At 30.3% G+C, this 23,456-nt stretch overlaps 1 protein-coding gene across 1 annotated transcript in view; it reads right to left on the bottom strand.

Annotated features, from left to right (window-relative positions):
* Positions 1–5,261: 5,261 nt before the first annotated feature.
* Positions 5,262–23,456, bottom strand: part of LOC108915595 (AP2-associated protein kinase 1) — a 34,340-nt gene continuing 16,145 nt past the window's right edge. The window contains exon 10 of the mRNA XM_018721665.1: positions 5,262–8,116. Within this exon, the coding sequence (XP_018577181.1) occupies positions 6,381–8,116 (1,736 nt within the window). The 3' untranslated portion in view covers positions 5,262–6,380. The remainder of the gene's footprint in view (positions 8,117–23,456) is intronic.

Raw genomic sequence — 23,456 nt, 5'->3', positions numbered from 1 at the left:
CGACAATTTTTTGCTCTACTTTGCATCGAATATGATTCTACTATAATGTTTGGGAAAAAGATGGAAACATAAACAGAATCTGTAGACATGTTGATACATGTATATAAATAGATCTCTTAAATCCAGATACTTGTGCCCAATCTAATCATCGCTTTGTACTTGGAAAGGTTTAATTTTGGAGCGTCATGTAGTGGCTTACACAAATATATGTTTTTAAATTAAACACTACATAACTGAAATCTATGCAAAACTTCCTTTATCGCAATTTAGAATTTTATGCAATTTACCTCAATAGTTCTTCAAATATTTTTGTAAAAGTATTGAAACACCTAACGATTCGTTTTGTGCATGCACTATGTCACATCAATCGATAGATCTTTTATTTATTTTGTAGTTGTACAATAATATTCGAGATGTTCCGGATGTTAAAGACAAGTAAATTTACTCCACTTTAGTAACAATGATTAATACAGTTCTGCAATAAATTTACAGACTAATGCTCGGTACACTTTCAGCAAATTTTGGGCCAAAATTCCAAAAAAATATAGGAAATAATAAATCAACGAATACCTCAAATATTACTGAAGTAATAAAATATACAAATATATTTGTCAACATTTTGATAGAGAAAACCGAGTACAATCAAAAATATTTTTAAAATGTTTGGCCACCCTATGATGTTCCAGAATTAAACTTCTTTCAGTAATTAGAGATATTTTGTAATGCAGACATCCCTGACTTTTACTTTCACCAAAATTGTAATGTAACGTCGAGAAAGCTGTTCGTAAAGTCTATTTACGTTTGTTTTATATTAATGATTATTATTTTAGGAAAAATTGTGAAAACAAAACTTAATTAAGCTTATTAAAACTATAGTCAGAAAGTATATAAAAATCTCACAAAAATTTAGCTGTTTTCAAGGGCGTTTGTTCATCAATTAATAGTATTTGAAAAAAATTTAATGGGGCAACAATAGTCTTAATTATTTCTTTACTTATTATTACCAGAACTTCATATTAGATTATATAAATTCTGCCAGACAAATGAAAATTGAATCTAATAAATTTTGTGTTTTTCTTAAAACATTCTTCTTAAAAAATTGCTAGTATTATCAGTATTTTGTCTTAAATGCATAACGAGTGTGTGGTAAAACTAAGTTTAACACTTACGAATGATGATTTTGTAGATTTTCAGAAGTTTTGAATTTCTATATGACTATTATTATATTGTGATGGACTATATATGTTTTTTTTTTTAATTTATATTACTTGTGATATTTTTTAAATAAACTTCATAATTATAAGGAAATGGGAGCAACTTCTCAAGCATCAATAAAATCTCTTGCATAAATAATATAAGAATCTGTAAGTGCAAAACATAAAGTAATTAAAGATACAATTTAAACAAACTAATACACAACTAATTACGAATAACAGAAACTTACGAAGACTTTATTTTTCACCATGCCAAATACGACGTACTTTGTTATTTTATTAGCTATTCGAGAAAAATTTTATCCATCCGTATTATTTTTTTTTAGTGTCAAGAACTTAATTGGAATTTTTAACTTTGTGATAATTTTTCTGCAACAAAAGTAATTCTGGAAGGTAACAAATTACCATTTTATACAATATACAGTGAAGAATATATCGTTATTGCACCTTCAAAGTGAGATGTGCATATTTTCAGCAAAACGCGTTAAAGCGGAGAATTCGATAAACGACATCAAACCGCATAAGCTGGTAAAAAACAACTATCTTATTTTCTAAAGAATTATGACTGTGGTAAAATTAAAAATAATTGTTGTAATTCTGTAATAAAAGAGGCCAAGAAACAGTTTTTTAACTCCACTGAACAATTTGATAAGATACAAGTCGCATTTTGCAGGCGCAACGACGATATGTAATGTAGGTATTACAAACCTATATAATTTTAAATTTTTACTTAAATCTTTTTTTGTATCTATTTAGAAACAAAAATATACATAATAAACTTTGAGAAATTAGTGCGAATGAAAACGAAATGCACACATTAAATATTCCATGTACAGGGTTCTTCACTTTGAAATTTTGTTTATGGGGGTTATTAGATATCTTCAATGAAAATAATGCCATCAACGTAGCACTTCTGGTTATACCGGAAGTAGCTGTCAACTTCGTTATTTTAAATGGAACACCCCCATATATGTATTATTACATTACCAACAAGATAAATTAAACTTTCTGAACTTAAGATAAATTAAAACTGAGTCAAAAATGTTAAAGCTTCCCTGTAGCTAAATCTAGCCGTTTTTGAAATAATCAATATTTTATAAAAATTTTGACAGATGCAAGCGTTTCGAAAATTCCTTGTATCTTTCTTCTTTCTGGAAGCTTTCACTTGCTTTTCGGAATACACAAAAAACATAAGATGCACTACATTTCACTATCAAAATTGAAGAAAATTATACCAAGTCTCCCATTTTTTATGTTACATTTTGAAAATTTAAAACCGACATATTGCGTCATATTATAGAAAATCAAATTCTCTTTTCACCGATATAGGCATTGTATGGGTTACAGTTTAAATTTTCTCAAATATATGCGATTTACTTACATTCTCAAGAATATCATGTTAAAATACCATCAAATGTGCCTTGAAAGGCAAATACTAGTACAGTGAAACCTTTTTAATCCGAGCACCACATTGCCAGGCATTGTTCGTATTATCAAATTGTTCGGATTATCGAACATACTATAAAGATTTGTACATATGTATATTATGTACATACATACACATTTTATTATAATAATATAAATATAACTCATATAAGACACATAAAACTTATATAAAGTAAAACATAAACATGTAGTTACATTTACATATATGAATTATTTTACGCTTTTCACATTTTTTATTTTTCTTACTTACAAAAAAACTACAAAATTGTTGCACAAAACACGACACGCCGCAGGTTCTTCGCTATCGACAAATAAACTGACTGCCGACTAGGCGCGTACGCGTGAAGCGATCTAGTCTTTTCTTGTCATCGTTCAGATTTGGCCGTTCGGATTAGCGTGTGATCGGATTAACGTGTGTTCGGATTAAAAAGGTTGCACTGTATTGTCATTCAGTATTCTACAAATATCAAGTATTTGCCCGAGAAGAAAAATGCAGAATAATTATTCTGATGAAGATATTTGAATTCATTTTATATCCATGGGACATTCATCATAAACCAGTATTAGCTGCATTTCTATGATTTGGTATTTTGCAACATTTGAGGAATTATGCGCCAATGAAACTCGGCCAGCTACACACAATATCGTTCTTTGTAGAACATTAAAATATTTTTTATTTTATTTAATTTTTTTTCATAATTACATTAATAAAATGCGTTGATTCACGTTTGTTACATCTTTTAAACAATGAGAGTATATTTACAAAAAAATAATAAGATTTCCTTCCAATGGGATACTATTATTAGTAACGGCAAGTACAATAAAGAGCAAATAAGTAGCCTTTCATTAAGAAAACAATGAAATGTAAAGTAACCAAAATTTTAAATTATAGTATCTTCTCAACTTCATTCCAAATATCATAAAATTATAATAATGCATTTATAGTTATTTGAAATTATTTATCTTTGCTATTCTTTAAAAATTTTACGACAACATTAAAACTTAAGGAAAAATTTGAAGAAAAGCAACCGAAATCATTTCATTAATTGTTCTGTTTCAGTTACAAAATACCAAATCATAGAAATCAGCTAATAATTTTGATTCACGGTGAATGTTCCATGGACATAAAAGAAATTCAAAATATCTTCATTAGAATAATTATTTTGCATTTTTCTTATCGAGCAAATACTTGATACTTGAGAATACTGAATGACAGCACCTTTCAAGGCACATTTGATGATATTTTTAACGTAATATTCTGGAGAATGTAAGTAACCCGAAAATATCTAAGAAAATTGAAACTGTAACCCTTACAATGCCTATATCAGTGAAAAGATAATTTTTCTATAATATAATGCAAAAAAATATAGTGTTCCATTTGAATTTAAAAAGTTTTGTCGGTTTTGTTTTCAAAATGTAACGTAAGACCCTTAGTATAACTTTCTTCAGGTAATTTTAATAGCGGAATGTAGTGCATCTTATGTTCATTGTGTATTCCGAAAAGCAAGTGAAAGCTTCTAGAACGAAGAAAGATGTAAGGAATTTTTCGAAACGCTTGCATCTGTCAAAATTTGTATAAAATGTCGATTATCTCGGAAGCGGTTAGATTTAGGTACAGGAAGGAACATTTTTGACTTATTTTTAATTTACATTGCAATAATATATAAGGTGTTCTATTTAAAATAACGATGTTGACAAATATTTTCGGTATTACCAGAACTGCTAAGTTGATGGCATTATTTTCATGGAAGAGAACATATCTGATAACTCCAGTAAACAAAATTTCAGTCATATTGTCTTTTATTCCTCTGACAAGGAGAAGGTAAGGCAATCGGACTTTTGTAATTTTTGATATTTATGGTATATGTAGTTTGGACCTTGAATAAGTATTTTCCAAAGTAGTTCGACGCAACGTTCATAAATTACCGAGATAATCGATTTTGAAGTTTTACCTGCCAGCTGAATCCACTACTAGAAGCGACACATTTTTCAACTGGGAGCATGACCTAGTTAGTAGCGTTCAGTTCCGGCAGTCACGAGATCACTGGTTCGAGTCTCGTCGCACGACATTTCTTTTTCCCCTTCAAAACACACCAATAAGTTTTTTTATTTTTTTTCTCATCTCGAAAACTATGTTATGAACAAACTACATATTATAATAACTACTTATGTACATATATGTAGGAATATTTTTCAAATATTTCATTAAAGTGCACAATTGATTGCTAAACAATATTTATTATGAATTAACAATAAGGTTTCTTTACAAAAACAAATGAGGTTAAGTAGGATGTTTCTTTATTTTATATTTACAATTAATATTTGACATTCTAAGCAGTGTGGCACGAGCCAGAATTGTACAGTTATCATAGAAACATGGGAAGCAGAAATTTTTTAAGCATCTAGTACACCGTATAAATGTTATGTTTTTACAGGCGCATTTTATTTTCAAAATATCGACGTCAAAGCAAACTTCGTTAACATTTTGAAAGATTGTGCCACACTGCGTAAAATGTCAAATACTAATTGTAAATATATAATAGAAGAACATCCTACCTGACCTCGTTTGTTTTTTTAAAGAAACCTTATTGTGCAGTTTAATGAAATATTTGAAGAATATTCCTACATATATGTACCACGTATGTAGTTATCATAATATTTCGTTTGTTCATAATTTTCGAGATGAGAAAAAAAATAAAAAAAAACTTATTGGTGTGATTTGAAGGGGAAAAAAAAATGTCGTGCGGCGAGACTCGAACCAGCGTTGTGACTATCGGAACTGAACGCTACTAACTAGGCCACGCTCCCAGTTGAAAAATGTGTCGCATCTAGTAGTGGATTCAGCTGGCAGGTTAAACTTCAAAATCGATTATATCGGTAACGTTGTGTCGAACTACTTAAGGAAAATTCTTATTCAAGGTCCAAACTACACGTATCATAAATATCAAAAATTATAAAAATCCAATTACCTTGCCTTCTCCTTGTGAAATGTTTAATAGGCCACTTACCGTGAAGAACTCTGTATAAATTTCTATAATAATTCAGGATGGATTTATTTCTTTTGATTGCAAGATACATTTATTGGCATACTAAATGCAACAAGAAATTGATAAGCCATATAAAAATAATGAAAATAGTTTTACAAAGCAATATAAAAGAACTGGAATTTTTCTTGAAACGAGAATGTTAGAATTACATTTGATTTATTTATGTTATGCGTATGATAACTCAGTCACATACCTATATAGTTAGGTACCCACGTATGTCGATTAAGGATTCATTTACCTAAGTGTTGCGTAAAATAAAATATAAGATTTTAAATAATCACATATTATTTTCAGACCTCAAAGTTACCTGTACAGAATTGAAAATACTCGATTTGTAGCTAATACTGATGAAATTTAAATCTGAATTGTAAAATTGTCAAAAAACGTAACAAAAACCATATTCAATTAAAAAAAAAAATTCAATAATTTTTCATCCATATTTCCGCACCGAACAGTGAAGTAAAAATAGAAAAATTTTAAACTTACTACCTACCACTATAAATTTAAAGTACTAAAATTCAAAGCTTCAATTTCAAACAGTACTTTCACGTGTATAAAGTGATTTTAAAACTAATAAAACATTAAATATCAAGTCCATCTTTAGCTGCACTAAATGACATTATCAATTCGTTAGGAGAATACTTCTAGGTTTTTATTTTCAAATAACAACTTCTCAGGAAAATGGATTACCCATCCTTTTGGAACCAAATTTCTTTTCTTCTTGTTCAGGAGTTCTCAGAACCTCAAAGGGCATAATAGAGCTTTCTATAATTTCCCTTTCGTCAGAGGGAAAATCCTCGAAGCTCATATTACTAAATCCACCGTCCATTTTAATTTTTAATGAAGATTTTTTTGATTTGCCACTGCCTTTCTTGTAAGAATTAAGGTTCCTAGACACTTTTACAGGCTTTGCCATGAAACTGGAACTCTCGTCGGACACGCTTTCATCAATTAATTGATACTTGGACTTCAGATCTTTATCTTTCTTTTTTTCCTTCTTCCCTTTCTGGAATACGTCTTGTGGCTCTGACGCAAATAATTCTTCGTGAAAATTACCTGATGAGCTACTTTTCACGGAAAAATTGTTTTTTTCTTGTGGCAACTGAAACTCCTGGGGACTCTCCAAATCTATGAAATATTGTTCTTTTTCTGGCGTGTTAACGCCTTCAAACACAGTTCCTTCTTTACTTGAAGCAACAGGTGAATAATGGTGAATACTAATGAAGTTCGTTTCAAATGCTGCTTGTTCAAAGAAATTTATTGGTTGAGTTACTACATTTCCGCTATCGAAATTCGAATTTATTGTCAGTATGTTGTAATTTGATGTAGCGGGTGCTTCATTATCGACACCGAAATCAGAACTGAGAAAAGGATTTAGGGAAATATTACTGGTAGGTTTGATCTCAGTATTATCGGTATCTACTTGGTTGACCGAAAAATCCGCAAAGGATTCTTTCTCAAAAACCTGCGGAACTGGTACAGGCAATATATTTTCCTGCTCTTTCACCTCAATAACCTCTTCGGTTTGTCTACTTTTTACTTTTGTTTTACCGAATGGGGCCATTGCAAATACATCGTGATCCTCAAAACTACTAGACGGGGCTATCCATATATCAGTTTGTTTCTTTTTAGCTTTATCAGGCGTCCACTTTGGATTGAATTTAATTTCGCAGTCTGAATCTAACTCGTCGTCCATGAGCAAAGGTCGTTCGCCATATTGATGACCTACAAATAACATATCTTCCGATTGAATAGCTGCCTTCTTAGCTTCTTCCCGCTGTTTAGCTCTTATTATTCTACTTGTGCAGTCTTCTTCGTGCGTAGCCATACTTTCGCATTCTGCGTGGTACGCGGACGAACCGCAGGTCTTTATACTTTCGCTAATCGTTTCACTAACTGCATCTTCTTTGACAGGTGCGGCTTCCACTACATCTTCGTCTATTCTTAAATCGCTTGCAGATCCTATTGAATCATCCGAATCTACGGCAACAGAGCCATTTTTTTTATCGGGCCTCCGCTTATCATTTTCGGTTGCCTTTTCTTCTCTATTACGTTCAGATCTAAAGTTTTTAATAGGTATTTCAACAGTTTTATATACAGAATGTAGTTTCTCGGGGATGTTGATTTTTCTTTTCTTTTTCGTTTTATCTTGTGGTTTAATATTCTCGACTTCTTCTTCAGAGCTACTGTTTGAAGTTACATCATATACACCCTGTATTAACTTTTCATATTTCGAACGGTCCTCTAAAGGCGCCTTTATGTAAGGCGGAGACATATCATTCTCGGGTTCTGTTTTAATGAGAGGTGCTTCTCCTTCAGAAGAAACTAGATTTTGCTCTGGCGAGTAATCATAGGGGAGGCTCTCCTCGATCAAAGGTTCTGTTATGATTTTTTTATACACTGGTGTAACTGCAATTGAAAGTTATCAAATTAATGAATTAGTAATAATAAAATTAAAAGTATAACACTTAAATAAATTTAAAAAATATAAACTTCAGGAAAATATTTGTATTCCTTATACAGGGTGTCCTAGAAAATAGTGGCCATACAGCACCCACTAATTGCTGAGATAGGAACAATTGAATTTTAATCAATTTATCTTAGTGAAATAATGTTTTGTTTAAAAATTATAAGGTGTTAAACTTCTTACTTTTGCTGTTTTTTTTTAAATTAATTCTGTGAACTGACATAAGGTGTATGAATCAAATTTGATGACTACCCTTATTTTTGAAAATATTTTCCCCACCTATGAAACTTGACTGAATTTCAAAATTAAATTCAATTTGCCGCTTTGAAAAAAGATACCAAATTGACTTTATAGTAGAGATCAATCCCAGAATTTCAAAATCTCAAAATCCCAAGTGTTTTGTAAGTTTTAATTCTTCCTCACCAGGATCTTTTCTAACTAAAAGCTGGCACATTTGAGTAATAATAACAATACCTATTCATGGTAAAGGCATTGTTTAGTCTAATAAAGGACTTTGATTTGAATTTAAGTATCTAACCTAAAATTAGTTTATAAAATGTTTTTATCCAACACTTGTAAATATACAGGCTGTTACAAATTCGCTTCTCACTACAGGCATCTCGGAAACAGTAAGAGGTACAAAATAGCTTAATTGGGGGCAAAGTTGTGTAATTAGGGGACCAACATTATACCTCTAACAAATCAACACTTTCTCATGGCCACTTTGCCCTCTATCGAATGGCATAATCAATTTTTAAAAGTAACGTTTCGTCTGTCTGGGATCATCATCAACTTCATTTTTTTAAATACGACCCTAGAAATTTTATTACATTTTTTGCAAGCCTTCATTATCCCCAAGCCTGAACCAGATTTAGACGTTTTGTCTCGAAAAATTCATCTTCAGTGTATTTGTTCCAAATTTATCTAAATTTTTATTATTACTTATTGAATTATCATACACTGTAAGTGTCGTTAGACCCTGTGAAATCCATCTAGTTATTTAAACTATTACCAACATGCGTTACAATAACACATTTATTATTAACTATTACCAACACTTGGTCATACATAACTCAATAAGTTGTTGTGTCAAAATTAAAACATTATTACAATTTTAATTTAATTATGACAAATTAATTCTTAAAAATGCATATGAACAACCAGAACGCCAACTGAATATTATTCTTCAAAAAATTTCAGTAAATGTTCAAAAACATTTTTGTTTTGGCAAACGCTGAAATTGAAGATCAGTGTAATATTATCGGAATTTATTATACCTGTAACCGCAACTGTTAAAGAGCATGTCAGATGTACTTGTATGAATATCAGGAAAAAAAAATAGATCGGAATTTGTTTGAATTTTGAGCACTCGAGAAGCCTAGAAATAACTATGGACGCGGGAATAAAACTAATAATTTTTTATTTTAATGGGTGGTGGTAATAGTTTAAATAACTAGATGAATTTCACAGGGTCTAACGACACTTACAGTGTACGATAATTCAATAAACAAAGAAATCTAAATAAAAAATTTAGATAAATTTGGAACAAATACACTGAAGACAAAACGGCTGAATCTGGTTCGGGCTGAGGCAGTACAGTATTGGGGGTCGTGAAGGGTTGAAAAAAATGTAATAAAATTTCTAGGGTTGTATTTAAAAAAACGTTTAAAAGTTGATGATGGTCCTGGAGAGGCGAAAGGTTACATAAAAAAATTGATTATACCATTCGATAGAGGGCAAAAAGTGGCCATGAGAAAGTGTTCTTCTTTTTTCAATATCACCTCAAACAAGGCTGAAATGAAAAAAAAAAACGGATTTCCAAAATTTTGTTTTTTTTCAAATATTTCGAAAACTAATCATGTTAGCCTTAATTTTTTAGAGGCATAAGTTGGTCCCCTGATTACGCAACTTTGCCCCCATTTAAGCCAGTTTGTATCTCTTACCGTTTTCGAAATCCCTGTAGTGAGAAGCGAATTTGTAACAGCCTGTATAATGATACTATAATTTCTTTGGTTTTAAAGGAATAATGTGGTCTATAACTCACTAGTGAGTTATGAAACCCTTGGTTAGAGACACAATTTAGGTTGACGCTCGCATCCTTAGTAATATTTAAAAATATTTTGATTTCGTTAAATTACTTTTTCTGACATGACAACTTGAAATTTTTAGTTACTTTTATTTATTATTAAAACGAAATTCTATGAAAGTGTTGGATAAAATTTTGTTTGGTACTCGTGTGTTACGTCATATAAGTCACTTGGGAAAACATTTCCCAGCGTGACTTATATATACCGTAACACAGTACCATAAATAACTATTTTTTATCAAAATCAGTACCACTTTTTTTTTATAGATAAATTAAGTCCCATATAAAAATGTGTATATAATAGTGATGTTTTTGTCACTTTGACAGCGATAAAAAGTTGCGTAGCTTTTAAAAAGTTTCCTGTCATTACAATTATTAAGTACTGTTGAAAGTGTGAGTATAAAATATACATAATATGAATCGTCAGAATAACTCCATTAGAAAATATAGCGAATATGTTAAAGGATTGGGCATATAATATGAAAAAGAAAACTGGGGAAGATTACAAAGAACATGCAGTTAAAACAATCTGGAATTCAACTGTAAAGATGATTAAAGAAAAATGTTTCATTGAATATAACATTAAATTTGATCTTTTTACCGACATAACTTTTTAAAAAAGCTCGTGATGCAAGAAACTGTAATAGCAATAGACAAGGAAAATATACTGAGAATGGCAAAATTGGGGAATATAAATGAACCAGAGTGACTACAAAAAAAATGCTTTTATATAGCTTCTTATGAATTGGCTTAGAGGCGTGGAGAGGCTGCAAACTGTAAAATGTACCATTTTAAAAGTGAAAAAAATCAAGAGGGAACCCCAACAGGAAGAACTGATTGACTGATTGGCAAAATTATTTCGTTACAAAGAGAAGTTTATCTGATAAAAAGAAAAGCTCGTGATTTTACTGTTGATAAAATTTAGGGTCAATATTTTTAATCCCAAAATCCCACACTAGAATCACAAGTACAATCAATTCGGTTTCTTATAGGAACGAAAAGAGTTCATATAAATATAACTGCTAAAATCTTTCATTTCCCATACTTACTTCTAATTTTCAAGAGCAGCACATTGAATCTTCTGTTTTTACTTGAAATCTCAGAATTTAAAGAGAAATTGACGAGATATTTTTTGTGGTGGTCAGACAATTAAGTCATTCTCCTTAAAAGATCCATAGGCATGGAAAATATTTTCAAGAGACTGACATATGTGCCCCTGTACGTCACTGATGTAGAGAATTAAATGTTTGAGGATGATTTTCTGGGTTCCCATGCCCTTATAACATGTACCAAATTTGTACCAGTTATCTAGGATATTATTGAAAAACCATTTGAAAAGTACAATTTTAACACCCTTTAACTTTTAAATAAAGTATTTTTGGACTAAGGTTACTCAAACTTTTAGACTAAAGTAAGTCAACTGTTTTTTTTATATATAATTCAATACATACAGTGTTAGAGAAAAAAGCGCAACAAATTTGCAGGATGATAAACTTACTTGTACCAAATTTCAATGAAATGCATTGCTCTTTGGAAATGATATGGCAATTTGATTATAAAAAATTATCTTTGACGACCTATTATTTCAAAAACAAAAGACAGTAGGCGGCCTATGATGCATATGATACTATCATAAATATACAGGGTGTTCCTTAATGATATGAGCACATTTAAGGGAGCGATTCATATGGAAAATTAATGATAGTTTGCTTTATAAATTATGGTCCTAAAATGCTCCGTTGTGAAAATACAGTGTTAAAATTTTAGGAAAAGGAAGGCAATTAATTATTATTTTTGAAACGCTTGAGATATTTTAGTGATATTTAGTACGTAGTGTTAGTTAATAAAGGCGCATGTTTTTCAATACAAACATCATTTTTAGCTCAAACAGTGGCGTGACCACGAGCACTTACTTTAATATTTAAAAAAAAAAAATTGGTACGCCAATGATTTTTACCAAATAAAATTATTTTTGAAATCCCCGTTCAATTCGAAAAATAAGAGCTCTCTTGAGTTTTTGTCCTGTGATGTGCCATTTTCGAGCAAAAAAGACTTACAGAATTATTAATAATTTAATAGCAAAAATTAAATACACTATAGGCTGGCACCTGCGCGTAATGAACAACAACAATTAACAACATACATCATTAACATAACATAACATTACAACTAATATCAAATTATCATTACAAAAATTATTGAAAATGGCCTCGTTTACTTAATATGCATGTTTCCGCCCTTTGTCATGGAATTGCACAATCGTTGAAATATTCCCGAAGTATTTTTTATTCTATCACATGCAGCAATTATTCTTTCTCTTAATTCCTCTACAATATTAATGGGACTTGTGTTTACTAGCGTCTTAAGGTGACCCCATAAAAAGAAATCTAAGCTATTGAGGTTGGGGGACCTTGGTGGCCATTCTTGAGGCCCACCGATTTGGATAAACAGTTTGTAAATAATTGTGAACCATTACACTGAAATGTGCTGGTGCACCATCGTGCATGTACCATATTTGGTTTATTTTTACTATCGGAACATCCTCAAGCAACAAAGTCAATTCTTCTTGAAGGAAATTGCTGTAAGATTGTCGTCCATTAAGTCATCTCAGCAGGAAGAATGGTCCAATAAAGTGGTCACCAATAATTCCTGGTTAACCAAAAATTGGTGTTGGAAATGAGTTTCATTATGGCATGTGGATTTTCATCTGTCCACAAATGATTGTTGTGAAAATTTTGAATGGCATTTCTTAAAAAATTAGCTTTGTCTGTGAACAGAATGTGTGCACCAAATTGCGGATTTTGCGCAACATTATGAAGCTACCACTGACAAAAAGTGACACGGTTTGGAAAATCTCTAGGAAATAATGTCTCTACTTTTAAAATGTAGTTCGAATATAACAAAAATCCACTAAAATTCTCCAATCAATTTGATGGTAAATATTCAAATATCTAACGATCTTCCTTTATTTGGGAAAAAATGTTTGGCATGCCATTTTTTTCTTTAAAAATATCAAAGTCAGTGCTTATATGCACAACACTGTTAGAGCTAACAATTATGTTTGCATTGAACAACATGCGCCTTTATCAACTATCGCTACTTACTAAATATCACTGAAATATCTCATGCGGTTTCGAATATATTAATTAATTTCCTTTTTTTTTCTTAAAGTCTTAAAATTTTAACACCCCGTATTTTCGCAATGGAACATTTTGGACCATAATTTATAAAGCAAAACAAGCATTAATTTTCCATGTAGAATCACACCCTTAAATATTCACATATCATTAAGGAACACCCTGTATAAACTACTACTTTAACAGTCAAACATATTTTAAGTTTTTATTGAGTATAACAAAAAGAGCAGATTAATTTATTTTCGATTACATATTTTAATTTTCTTTTAATTACGTGTTTTGTGACTAATTTGATCACATTATTGTTGAATTTTAATTCACCTCTACAATTGATTTTATTTTCTTTTGTTAGAAAAAATTTACACAGTTTACAAAATTATATGTTTTTTCAGAAAAAAATTGATTTTTAACAATATTTAAAATTACTACATTCGATATACATACCTTAACGGCTTCAATAATAGACTTTTTATTTCCATACATTATGATATGCATATCACAAACAATTTTTCCATTTTCACTTAAGTACATGGATGTACAGTTCAAGAAAGTAGATATTAGATAAAAAATAATGATAAAGGTGATAAGTTAAAATGTATACTTTGTCTAAAAGTTTTGTGGCTGCACTCCTCTAGTGCAGATAATTTTCATTTTTATTTCTTATTAACTGTTATTTATGCTGTATTTCAATTACCATACTCCACTGCCTCAACACATGATTTGCGTATCGTGACATTCAAAATTAAACTCGATAAAACACTCTTAGAACAAGAATTTGAAGCAAATCTGCATCAATTTATGGGTGTACGAGTACAGTTTCTTAACATATCAAGAAAAAAACATTGTAAGCCTGATACGATTTTTTTGTCAACTTTAAAAAAATTTTTTTTAATTTTTGGACTCCAATTCAGTATTAAATAAATAAAAAAATATTTTGTACACTAGTCAAAATAAATTAAAATACAGGGTGTCACCTAACAAATGTTAGACATATCAAGGGTATAATCTAGTACCCAAATGGTGTCGATTTAACCAAACTTGCTTAAACATATGTCACAAAAAAGTAACACGATGTTAAAGTTTCTCTTTTTATTTCTTGTTTTCTTCTTAACTCAGAACCCAATGAATTGATTTCAGGAAAATTTGCTGTTGCTTAGTTTCTCTTCATGAAGTATGCAGTGATTATGTTTCTATTAGGTTAAATCATACAGGGCGTTCTATAGTAGGATCGTATTCGATGTAAAGTAAAGTAAAAAGTTGTGGATCTTTTATCAAAGGAAAACCGTGTCATTATTTATACAACGCGCAAGATGAATTTCAAATTTAAAATGAAATTGAATGTAAAAACTGAAATACCGCATCATACGCATTGTGTTTAGTCCAATCAATTTGTCACGGTCTTATGTTAAATTTACAAAAACTACCACCTGGAAACAAAAAATATGGTGATATAGGAAAAAAAATTCTAAGAAAGATAGTGTATTTTTCCTGTGGCGCATAAACGGCGAAGTTAACCTAAAAAAAATTCATAAAAGTTAAAAAACGGTTTTTCGCGAATTAAAAAAAACTTGAACTCCTATCGAAAAAGTTAAATGAGAAAGTTGTAGCTATTAAAAAAACCTATTGATTCATATTTTTAAATATATATATTTAAATGCTATATTAGTTTTCGAGATATATCGAAAAAACCGTCAAAAATCGACTTTTTTTATTTTTGCTGTATCTCTTGCAAATTAAGATTTTAAAACTTGTTACTTGCTGTAAATGTAGTTCTCAACAAGCAAAAAAAGTACCTTTTTTAAAATTAAAAAATGTTAAAAATTTTTCGTTATATCGATTTTTCAAAAAAAAAGTCATCTCGAAAATCGGCTCTTCTTGCTCGACAAATAGTCGCAGAGAAAATGAATCAGGACTCATTTTTTTTCCTTGAGAGTTGTACTTTCATGGTAAAAAAGAGTGGTAACGATTTTATTCATTTCAAGTGTCCAAAGATGACTGAAAAAAGTAAAAAATTTTTGCTCACCTTTTTCTTGAATATCTTTTTCGATTTTCATTTCTAGAATCTGCTGGCATTTTTACGCGATTTTTTTTTTAGTTGCTCTTTGACCTTCTGGAGCCGAGAAATTTTTTTTTCAAAAAATTCCACAGGCCGCTATTTAAGTGCTACAGCTACCATTCTTACAGAGATTGAAGTTGAAGACATATTTTCAATAAAAAAATACTGTGGTTCATTTTAGCTACTTCTACATTTTTAATTGTGCGTCAAACCGAAGCATTCGAGGGCGGCGCGAGCTAACAGTAGAGGGCGGCGGACTGGGGGTAACGCTACTTGGCCGCGCCGAAAACTGAATTCACGCATTCAAAAGCGCTCTTACTTTCAAAATCTTCATTATCTCGACTTCTGGATGTACAAAAATTCTTTTGTACTTAATTTGGAATAGCTCGACGAGATAAACCAAAATATGACGTTTACGACAGCCTCAAAAGCATAATTACCTTTGAAAAAAATATCATATAGTCATCAAAATTAGACCATGATTCTTTTGACGTGTTTGAATTACTCATTGATCGATTCCTGTAATAGACATTATCGAGAAATGAAAATCGAAAAGATATTCAAGAAAAATGAGACCAACAAATTTTTATTTTTTTCAAAATCATCTAAAATCGTTATCACTCTTTTTTACCATGAAAGTACAACTCTTAAAGAAAAAACTGAGCCCTGATTCGTTTCTCTACGACTATTCGTCGAGAAAAAAAAGCCGATTTTCGCGAAATCATTATAACTCGAAAAAATTTTTATATTTTTTAATTTTAAAAAAAGGTACTTTTTTGCTTGCCGAGGGCTACATTTACAGCAAGTAACAAGTTACAAAATCTTAATTTGCAAGAGATACAGCAAAAACAAAAAGTCGATTTTTGACGGTTTTTTCAATATATCTCGAAAAGTAATATAGCAATCGATATATTTAAAAATACGAATCGATAGGTTTTTTCAATAGCTAAACTTTCTCATTTAACCTTTTTCGATTGGAGTTCAAGTTTTTTTTTTATTATTAGCGAAAAACCATTTTTTGAATTTTATGAATTTTTTAGGTATTTTTTGTAAGCTCTTCTACCTATTTATTGGACTAGTTCTGGTAATAGCTGTAGTCACCCAGGTGAATCAAGTGTACGAAATGGTTGGTTATATGTCAAATGCTAACCTGTCGAGCGAATTTAAAAAACAAATAATAAATTACATTTAAAATACATAGTTTATGAGAATATAGGAATTTTTGTAGGTGAACTGATCCCTTCATAATGTACATATAAAAAAATTATTCAATTTGTAACCGCCTTAAAACCGTACTGCACTGGATCCCTTGACAGGCAATAATTTATTACTTTGCATCGAATATGATCCTAATATAGTTGAAGTATGCAACATTCGATAGGTGACACCCTGTATACAAGGAACTACTACTTTTTTAAGATTGTATGTAACTTTTAAAAACAAATAGATCTTTATATAAATTGGTACAGGGTATTTTGAGAATGTGTTATTTCAAATAAAAAAATTTGCCGACAAAACTTATGATTTGCAATACTGAGGAATTTATAGTTTCTTACTCATTCTTAGGATTTATTTAATAAAAGATATTTGAGCTTATTTTTTTTTAATTATTATGTTAATAGTCTGTACATCTATAAATAGAAACACCCCGTATGAAATATAACTTAATTTTTAAACTTACTTTATTTATCTGGAACAGGAGGCGACATAATTCACCAAACGAGAAAGATAATTTTTTTGGGGACGTTTTCATTTTAATTTTACACAATTATGATGAGAGAATGCTTTAATTTATATTAGCGAGATTATTTAAAGCAAATGATAGTATACAGCAAAGCCGATGCACGTCTGAGGATATATTTACAAAAAGGCTGTTCAAATGAACTGATAGTGGGTAAGTTAATTGTATCTATTACTACTGGACAATATTAGTAGAAGCCCACCACCGTTATTCTGGAACAGCCATTTTTAGAGATATTCATAGAAGGTTCGAAAAAGGTAAAAATTTCACGTGAAAATTTTTAACTTTTCCTTGAAAATGAGGTAAATAAATAGAATAATTATAACATAAAGCAACTTTATTGCTGCATAAAATACAATAATAGCTGTACAAGAATTAATTTTATTTCTTCTAGTTAGTAAAGACAATCACAATAACAATTTTTCAATACAGTCAGTGATATTCTTGTTATAATAACTATAAAGTTCCACATAGAAGGAAATGTAAGTAAATAAGCGAGGTGTTGGAAAGAATGCAAAAGAAAAAGAAATGATTTATAACCCAATGGAAATGAAAATATTTCTAAAAATGCTGTTCCAAATTTCTTTGGATTAACCAAACTTAACATCATTTTATATAACTTGATTGAATACATGCAATTTACAATTCAAATATTTAGTATCACAAGTATCTATAATACTAGAAACAAGAAAAAACCATTAATATAATTCAACATTGACATATTTTAGTGTTTATCACAAAATTTACTACTAAGGAACCGTATTGATGCAATTACTTCAGTTCATTTACATAAAATTCATGAAATTACAAGCACAATAAAATTAAAAACAAAATAGTCATCTAATATACCGGGTGAGTCAGTTTAATATTCGCGGCCTCATATCTCTTTTATTTCAACAAATAGCTATAACAAACCCTATATATTTTTAAATCGCCGCTCAAACTCTAGCAAATGACATTATTAGATCGTCTCCATGGTAACATAATAATATGTCAAAATTGCTATAGTCAACTCTTTTTGTTCAAATGGCACACTATATATTTTTTTATCAGATTTTTTTTTTCTGTGTTCAGCTATATAAGGAAATTTATAGTTCCGTTAGAAATATTGCTAGAAAAACAGCAAAAAAGATGAACCCTCCTTTCAGTAGCTTTATTCTGAAAAATGATAGCCAGCTGTAGAAACAACTGAATTTTGACGTTTCTAAATAACGGTTTATTAAAATAGTTGACATTTTGTACCTACCTATTCTGTCTATAAAATATCTAATTATAACATGAATACTTACAGTAACCAAAAAACTAGATATGATTTTAATTTATGGCGAGGGCCGAAAACTGCCAGGTATTTATACCAACATAGTTTTCCGCAGAGACAATTTCAGATAAAATTTTCCAAAAGTTAGCCAAGAATTTGGCGGCAGATGAAAGTTTTCAGAAGAAAATAAGAGTTTTTAAACTCAGAAAGGAAGAGGAAGATGAAGAACATTCAATAAAGATGTTAACTGGCCTGCTAAATCTCCGGATCTCACACCTATAGATTTCTTTCTTTGGCCTTACGTAACGACCTTAAAAACAGAGTAAGAGTAGAATGTCGGAGATTAAATGAAGAAACACTAGAATGTGTTTGTATAGAGGGAGTGATAAACAGAACTATTCTGTGTTTGGAAGCAAATGGAGGTCATTTTGAAGATTTGAATTAAGTATTGTTTTAAATTGTTATATTATTATCGTATTAAAAATAAAACATATTACTTTAAAAAACATAGTAACTTGTTTCCGCAGATGGCTATCATTTTTCAGAATAAAACTACTGAAAGTAAGGTTAATCTTTTTTGCTGTTTTTCTAGCAATATTTCTAAAGAAACTATAGACTTCCTTATATAGCTGAACGCAGAAAAAAAAATATCTTCCAAAATTGATAAAAAAATATATAGTGTGCCATTTGAACAAAAACAGTTGACTATAGCAATTGTGACATATGTTACCATGGAGATGATCTAATAATGTCATTTGATAGAGTTTGAGCGGCGATTTAAAAATATATAGGGTTTGTTGTAGCTATTTGTTAAAATAAGAGAGATACGAGGTCGCAAATACCAAATTGAATCACCCGGTATAAATTTCAAAATTTATTTAAGAATAAAATAATTATTTGTTGAAACTAACTCATATTTATATGATTTAAAATTAAAACATAGTATTAAAAAAAAACTTTACAACTAAATGTTTGCCTGCGGAGATTATTTAAATTTATCCTTGTTATAATTGATACGGTAATGGACAAATTAAAGAAGAAAACTATAAGCAATTTTTTGTAATGAATCTATGTATTTCACAGAATTATCTGAAGTAAGGCAAGAATACAAGTTCTCTATTTTTAATGCTGCTTTGTTAGAGCCTTTGTTGTACTTATATACATCTAGTTCTAATTACGTTTTATAGGAAATACCATCATTACGTTCCGAAACTTTGTTTTGACGTACCCCCCACTCACACTGCCTCTTATTATATCAGTTTTCTTTTGACATACCTATGTCATTATCCCTTGCCACACATTTACCGATGAGTTTATAAGTTACGCTACCGTATAAGTTAAAGAATAGTTGACCAATGCCCACAAATTGCGATGTTTTGTAAGCTGTCAGCTCCAGGGGGCGCCACGAATGACACCTTTATTACCACATTATAACAGTTTAAGTAACGAACCTTCTCTTTTTATGGTAAGCATTTTTAGATTTGAAAGTGTTGACTGTGCTGCCCCCTAGCCGCGGAGAGCCTAAGCTCCACTAAAACTGCGGCAAACTCAACAATTAACGGACCATCGTATTGATCGAGTTACCTTGGATTAACTCTGTTTCACATCATAACCACCATATATGTATTAATAAGTATAACTTGAACCATTTATACAAGGTGATTCACAACATATCCAAAAAATGTGGTCTGAGATATGGAGTCAATATCGTAAAAAAATTTTTTGTAAAATCCTTATAGTTTCCGAGAAAAAAATTATTGAAGTTGTAGTACATTCAACCATTACATAGCCGGGCAACTGTAGTCTCTAGCGTCACACGCAATACGCGTGGAGAGCCACATGGCCTCAGCGAGTCCGAATACTGAAATCCGATTGTACAATTGTCATCGTTGCGATAGTGTTTACTGTGGTGGTGTTTACAATAGTTTTTTAGTAGTTAGTGTCAAAAATGGCTAGCATGTATAGCAATTCGGAGTTGATGGATATCGTTTTAATTTATGGTGAAGCAAGACAACATTTGTATTATGGTGAAGCATTTCATTTTACTTATTTACTTGTATCGTTTTGGAACTAAAAAGTGGAGGGTATGTCATTATAGTTAAGGAAGCGATATATCCATAGATATATATTTACAAATGGTATTAACCTATAAATTTGTATGTGTGCATTTTCTCAACTAAAAAAACAAGCGGTATACACAAACAATTTACTAGTTATCTACCATATACACTCTGATATTTTGCAGAATTTCAATTTTTTAAACAATTTTCTAAAGGAAATATTTACAAAAAAATCTAATCTGACTAGTAAAAATTGTCTTTATATTTCTTTTGGAATGCTAATACTATGTCATATTTCTATATTAAGTACCATTTAATTATGAAGGTTGAGCCTTATTATACATTAGTTAATATATATTAATTGTTGAAATTTAATTTAGAGCACAATTTATATATAAATTATCTTAATATTTGATTGAATCCTAGGATTGAAGTTTGTCATATCTATTTTGAAAATTTAATTCCAATTTAGGATTATATTTAAAATAAATGTATGTATCCCAACAATTTTAACAACATGATATAGACAAAAATGTTAGTCGACATACAAACGACAAACACAAATTGTATCACATACATTACATACACACAATTTTTTAAAATAATAAAAAAGGTTGTAAGTTCTTCCCTCTACTAGATGTCAAATGTTACATCTACCTGATTTAAAATATGCCTCGTTACCTTAATATTTCTTGATGACACCCACCAATGATTATTTTGCATTGCACAATACTTAATTTGAAAAATTACATTGCCATGTAAATATAATTAAATAAAGTTTCTAACATTATAAAAAAATATGTGGGATGTTCTGCGTCAAACAGAACAAAGCTGTGCCAAAAAGTCTCGTTGACAGATGTGAACGAATAAAGGCTAGGAAGGCCCCTTTTGAAAAGTGAGTGGCTTCTACCAAAACTTCAAAATGGCGACCCAATATGGCGGCTAAAAGTCGGCAGAAAATCATGTATTTGAAAAGAATATTTGTAAAAAACTCATGTTAAGACAAATTTATCCAAATATAGCATTAAAATATATGTACTTGACGTGCTTTTAAAGTAACTATAGTTTTTATTCAAATTTCGAATTGGCGAATTTTCAATATGGCGCCTATAACGCTCAAAAGCCACTAAAATTCACAAAGAAATAGTATTAAAGATCGCACAGCAATTAAATTTACCCCAAAAAGCCTTATTAGAGGATTCGTGGATTCTGAGTAATATTCTAGTCAATTCATTGAATCTCAAAATGGTGGATCCAACATGGCGCCGTACGGATAAAAAATCGCAGATATTATTAAGAAATCTATACTAATGATGCCAGAATCATTCATTTTAACTTAACAGGACTCACTGGGTTCTTTACATCCATAGTCTTAATTTCCAGTGTCAAATTATCAAATCTCAAAATGGCGGATGCCCATAACAGGCATGAACTGCTAAAGTTTGCAGGAAGTACTTATGATTGAACGACTGAATTTATGTAAATAAGGCTTACTAAAGGGTTTTCGAGATTTCTTTTTGATTTTAGTCGAATTATCTGCAATAAATGAGTTAATGACCCAATAGCTATACAAATGTTATATCAACTCAAAAGTAAATTGTGTCATGTCTGTTTCAAATTAATTTTTCTATCGTAAAAGTTACTATTTACTAAGAAGCAGCAAGTAAGTTTTAAATATTTTGGAACAAAATTGAACAATGGAAAAAAATTGCTTGCATATAACACACAGGATATTCTCGTAAAAAGGTCTGTACGATTTTTTTTGTAAAATTTTCAAGTAGGAAAGATTTAAGATAATATTTTCTTTCATTGCACATTTTTCACAAATTTCTAAATTAATTCTTCTCATTTAAGCTTGAAAAACGGCACATTGGATATGCCATTTTTGTATTGATAAACATGACTCAACAATATCATACATCAGCCCAAAGATCCTTAAATTAGCCTTGTTTACAGGTAAAGGTAAACCTAACTCTCTTTTGGATTTCCTTTGAACTTCAGCAATTTATGCCTATTATGGGCGCCATATTGGATCCGCCATTTTGAGATTTGATAATTTGACTGGAAAATCAGACAATGGATCTAAAGAATCCCCAGTGATTCTTTTCAAGTTAAAATGAATTCTGGGATCGTTAGTATCGGTTTCTTAAAAATGTATACGATTTTTTACCCCAACGGGCGCCATGTTGATTTTGTGAATTTTAGTGTCTTTTGGGCGTTACAGGCGCCATATTGAATCCGCTAATTCGAAATTTCAGATTAAATTTACATTAAAATGAGTTTTTTACAAATATTCTTTTCTCAATATGTATATGATTTTTCTGCTGGAGACCATACTGGGTAGCAATTTTGAATTTTTGAAGGAGCCACTCGCTTTTCGAAAGGAGCATTCCTAAAGAATCTTTAAAGCCCTTATTCGTTCACATCTGCCAACGAGAATTTTGGGCACACATTTGTTCCGTTTGATGGGGAACGTCCCATATATATTTTACATTTCGACTGATTTCACACGAGTAATTTTATGGTTTTGAAAGCTACATTAAGTAATAACAATAGAAAATAAGTTGGCTCTGCCTATTTCAATAGCCAATTAAAATGTATTTTTTTTTTTATAAATGGTGCTAACTGCAGTAGGCACTGGTCATAAAACAATTTATATAATATTTCCAAATTATTTAATCAACCAATTGCATATATTTTTTTAATATGTAGAAGTAATCAATTTTTTAACTTTATGACAAAGTTTTACGTTTCACAAAACTTCGTATTTTTTCTGCAATAATGTACGATACAACTGTTGAGAAAAATTACCTATAATCTGACAATGGAATGTTTTGCTCCAAGCCCATTCACGAAAAGTTGTATTATTAATCTTCATTATCAATAATAATTAAATAATTGTCCACACAGCACTACCTGTCCCCATACTCTGATATTAGTACTA

This window comes from Anoplophora glabripennis, unplaced genomic scaffold (assembly GCF_000390285.2).
Source record: "Anoplophora glabripennis isolate ALB-LARVAE unplaced genomic scaffold, Agla_2.0 scaffold1338, whole genome shotgun sequence".
NCBI classification, from domain to species: Eukaryota; Metazoa; Arthropoda; class Insecta; order Coleoptera; family Cerambycidae; genus Anoplophora; species Anoplophora glabripennis.
The sequence above is the reverse complement of the archived record's forward strand: the minus strand, read 5'-3'. Positions and strand labels throughout refer to the sequence as shown.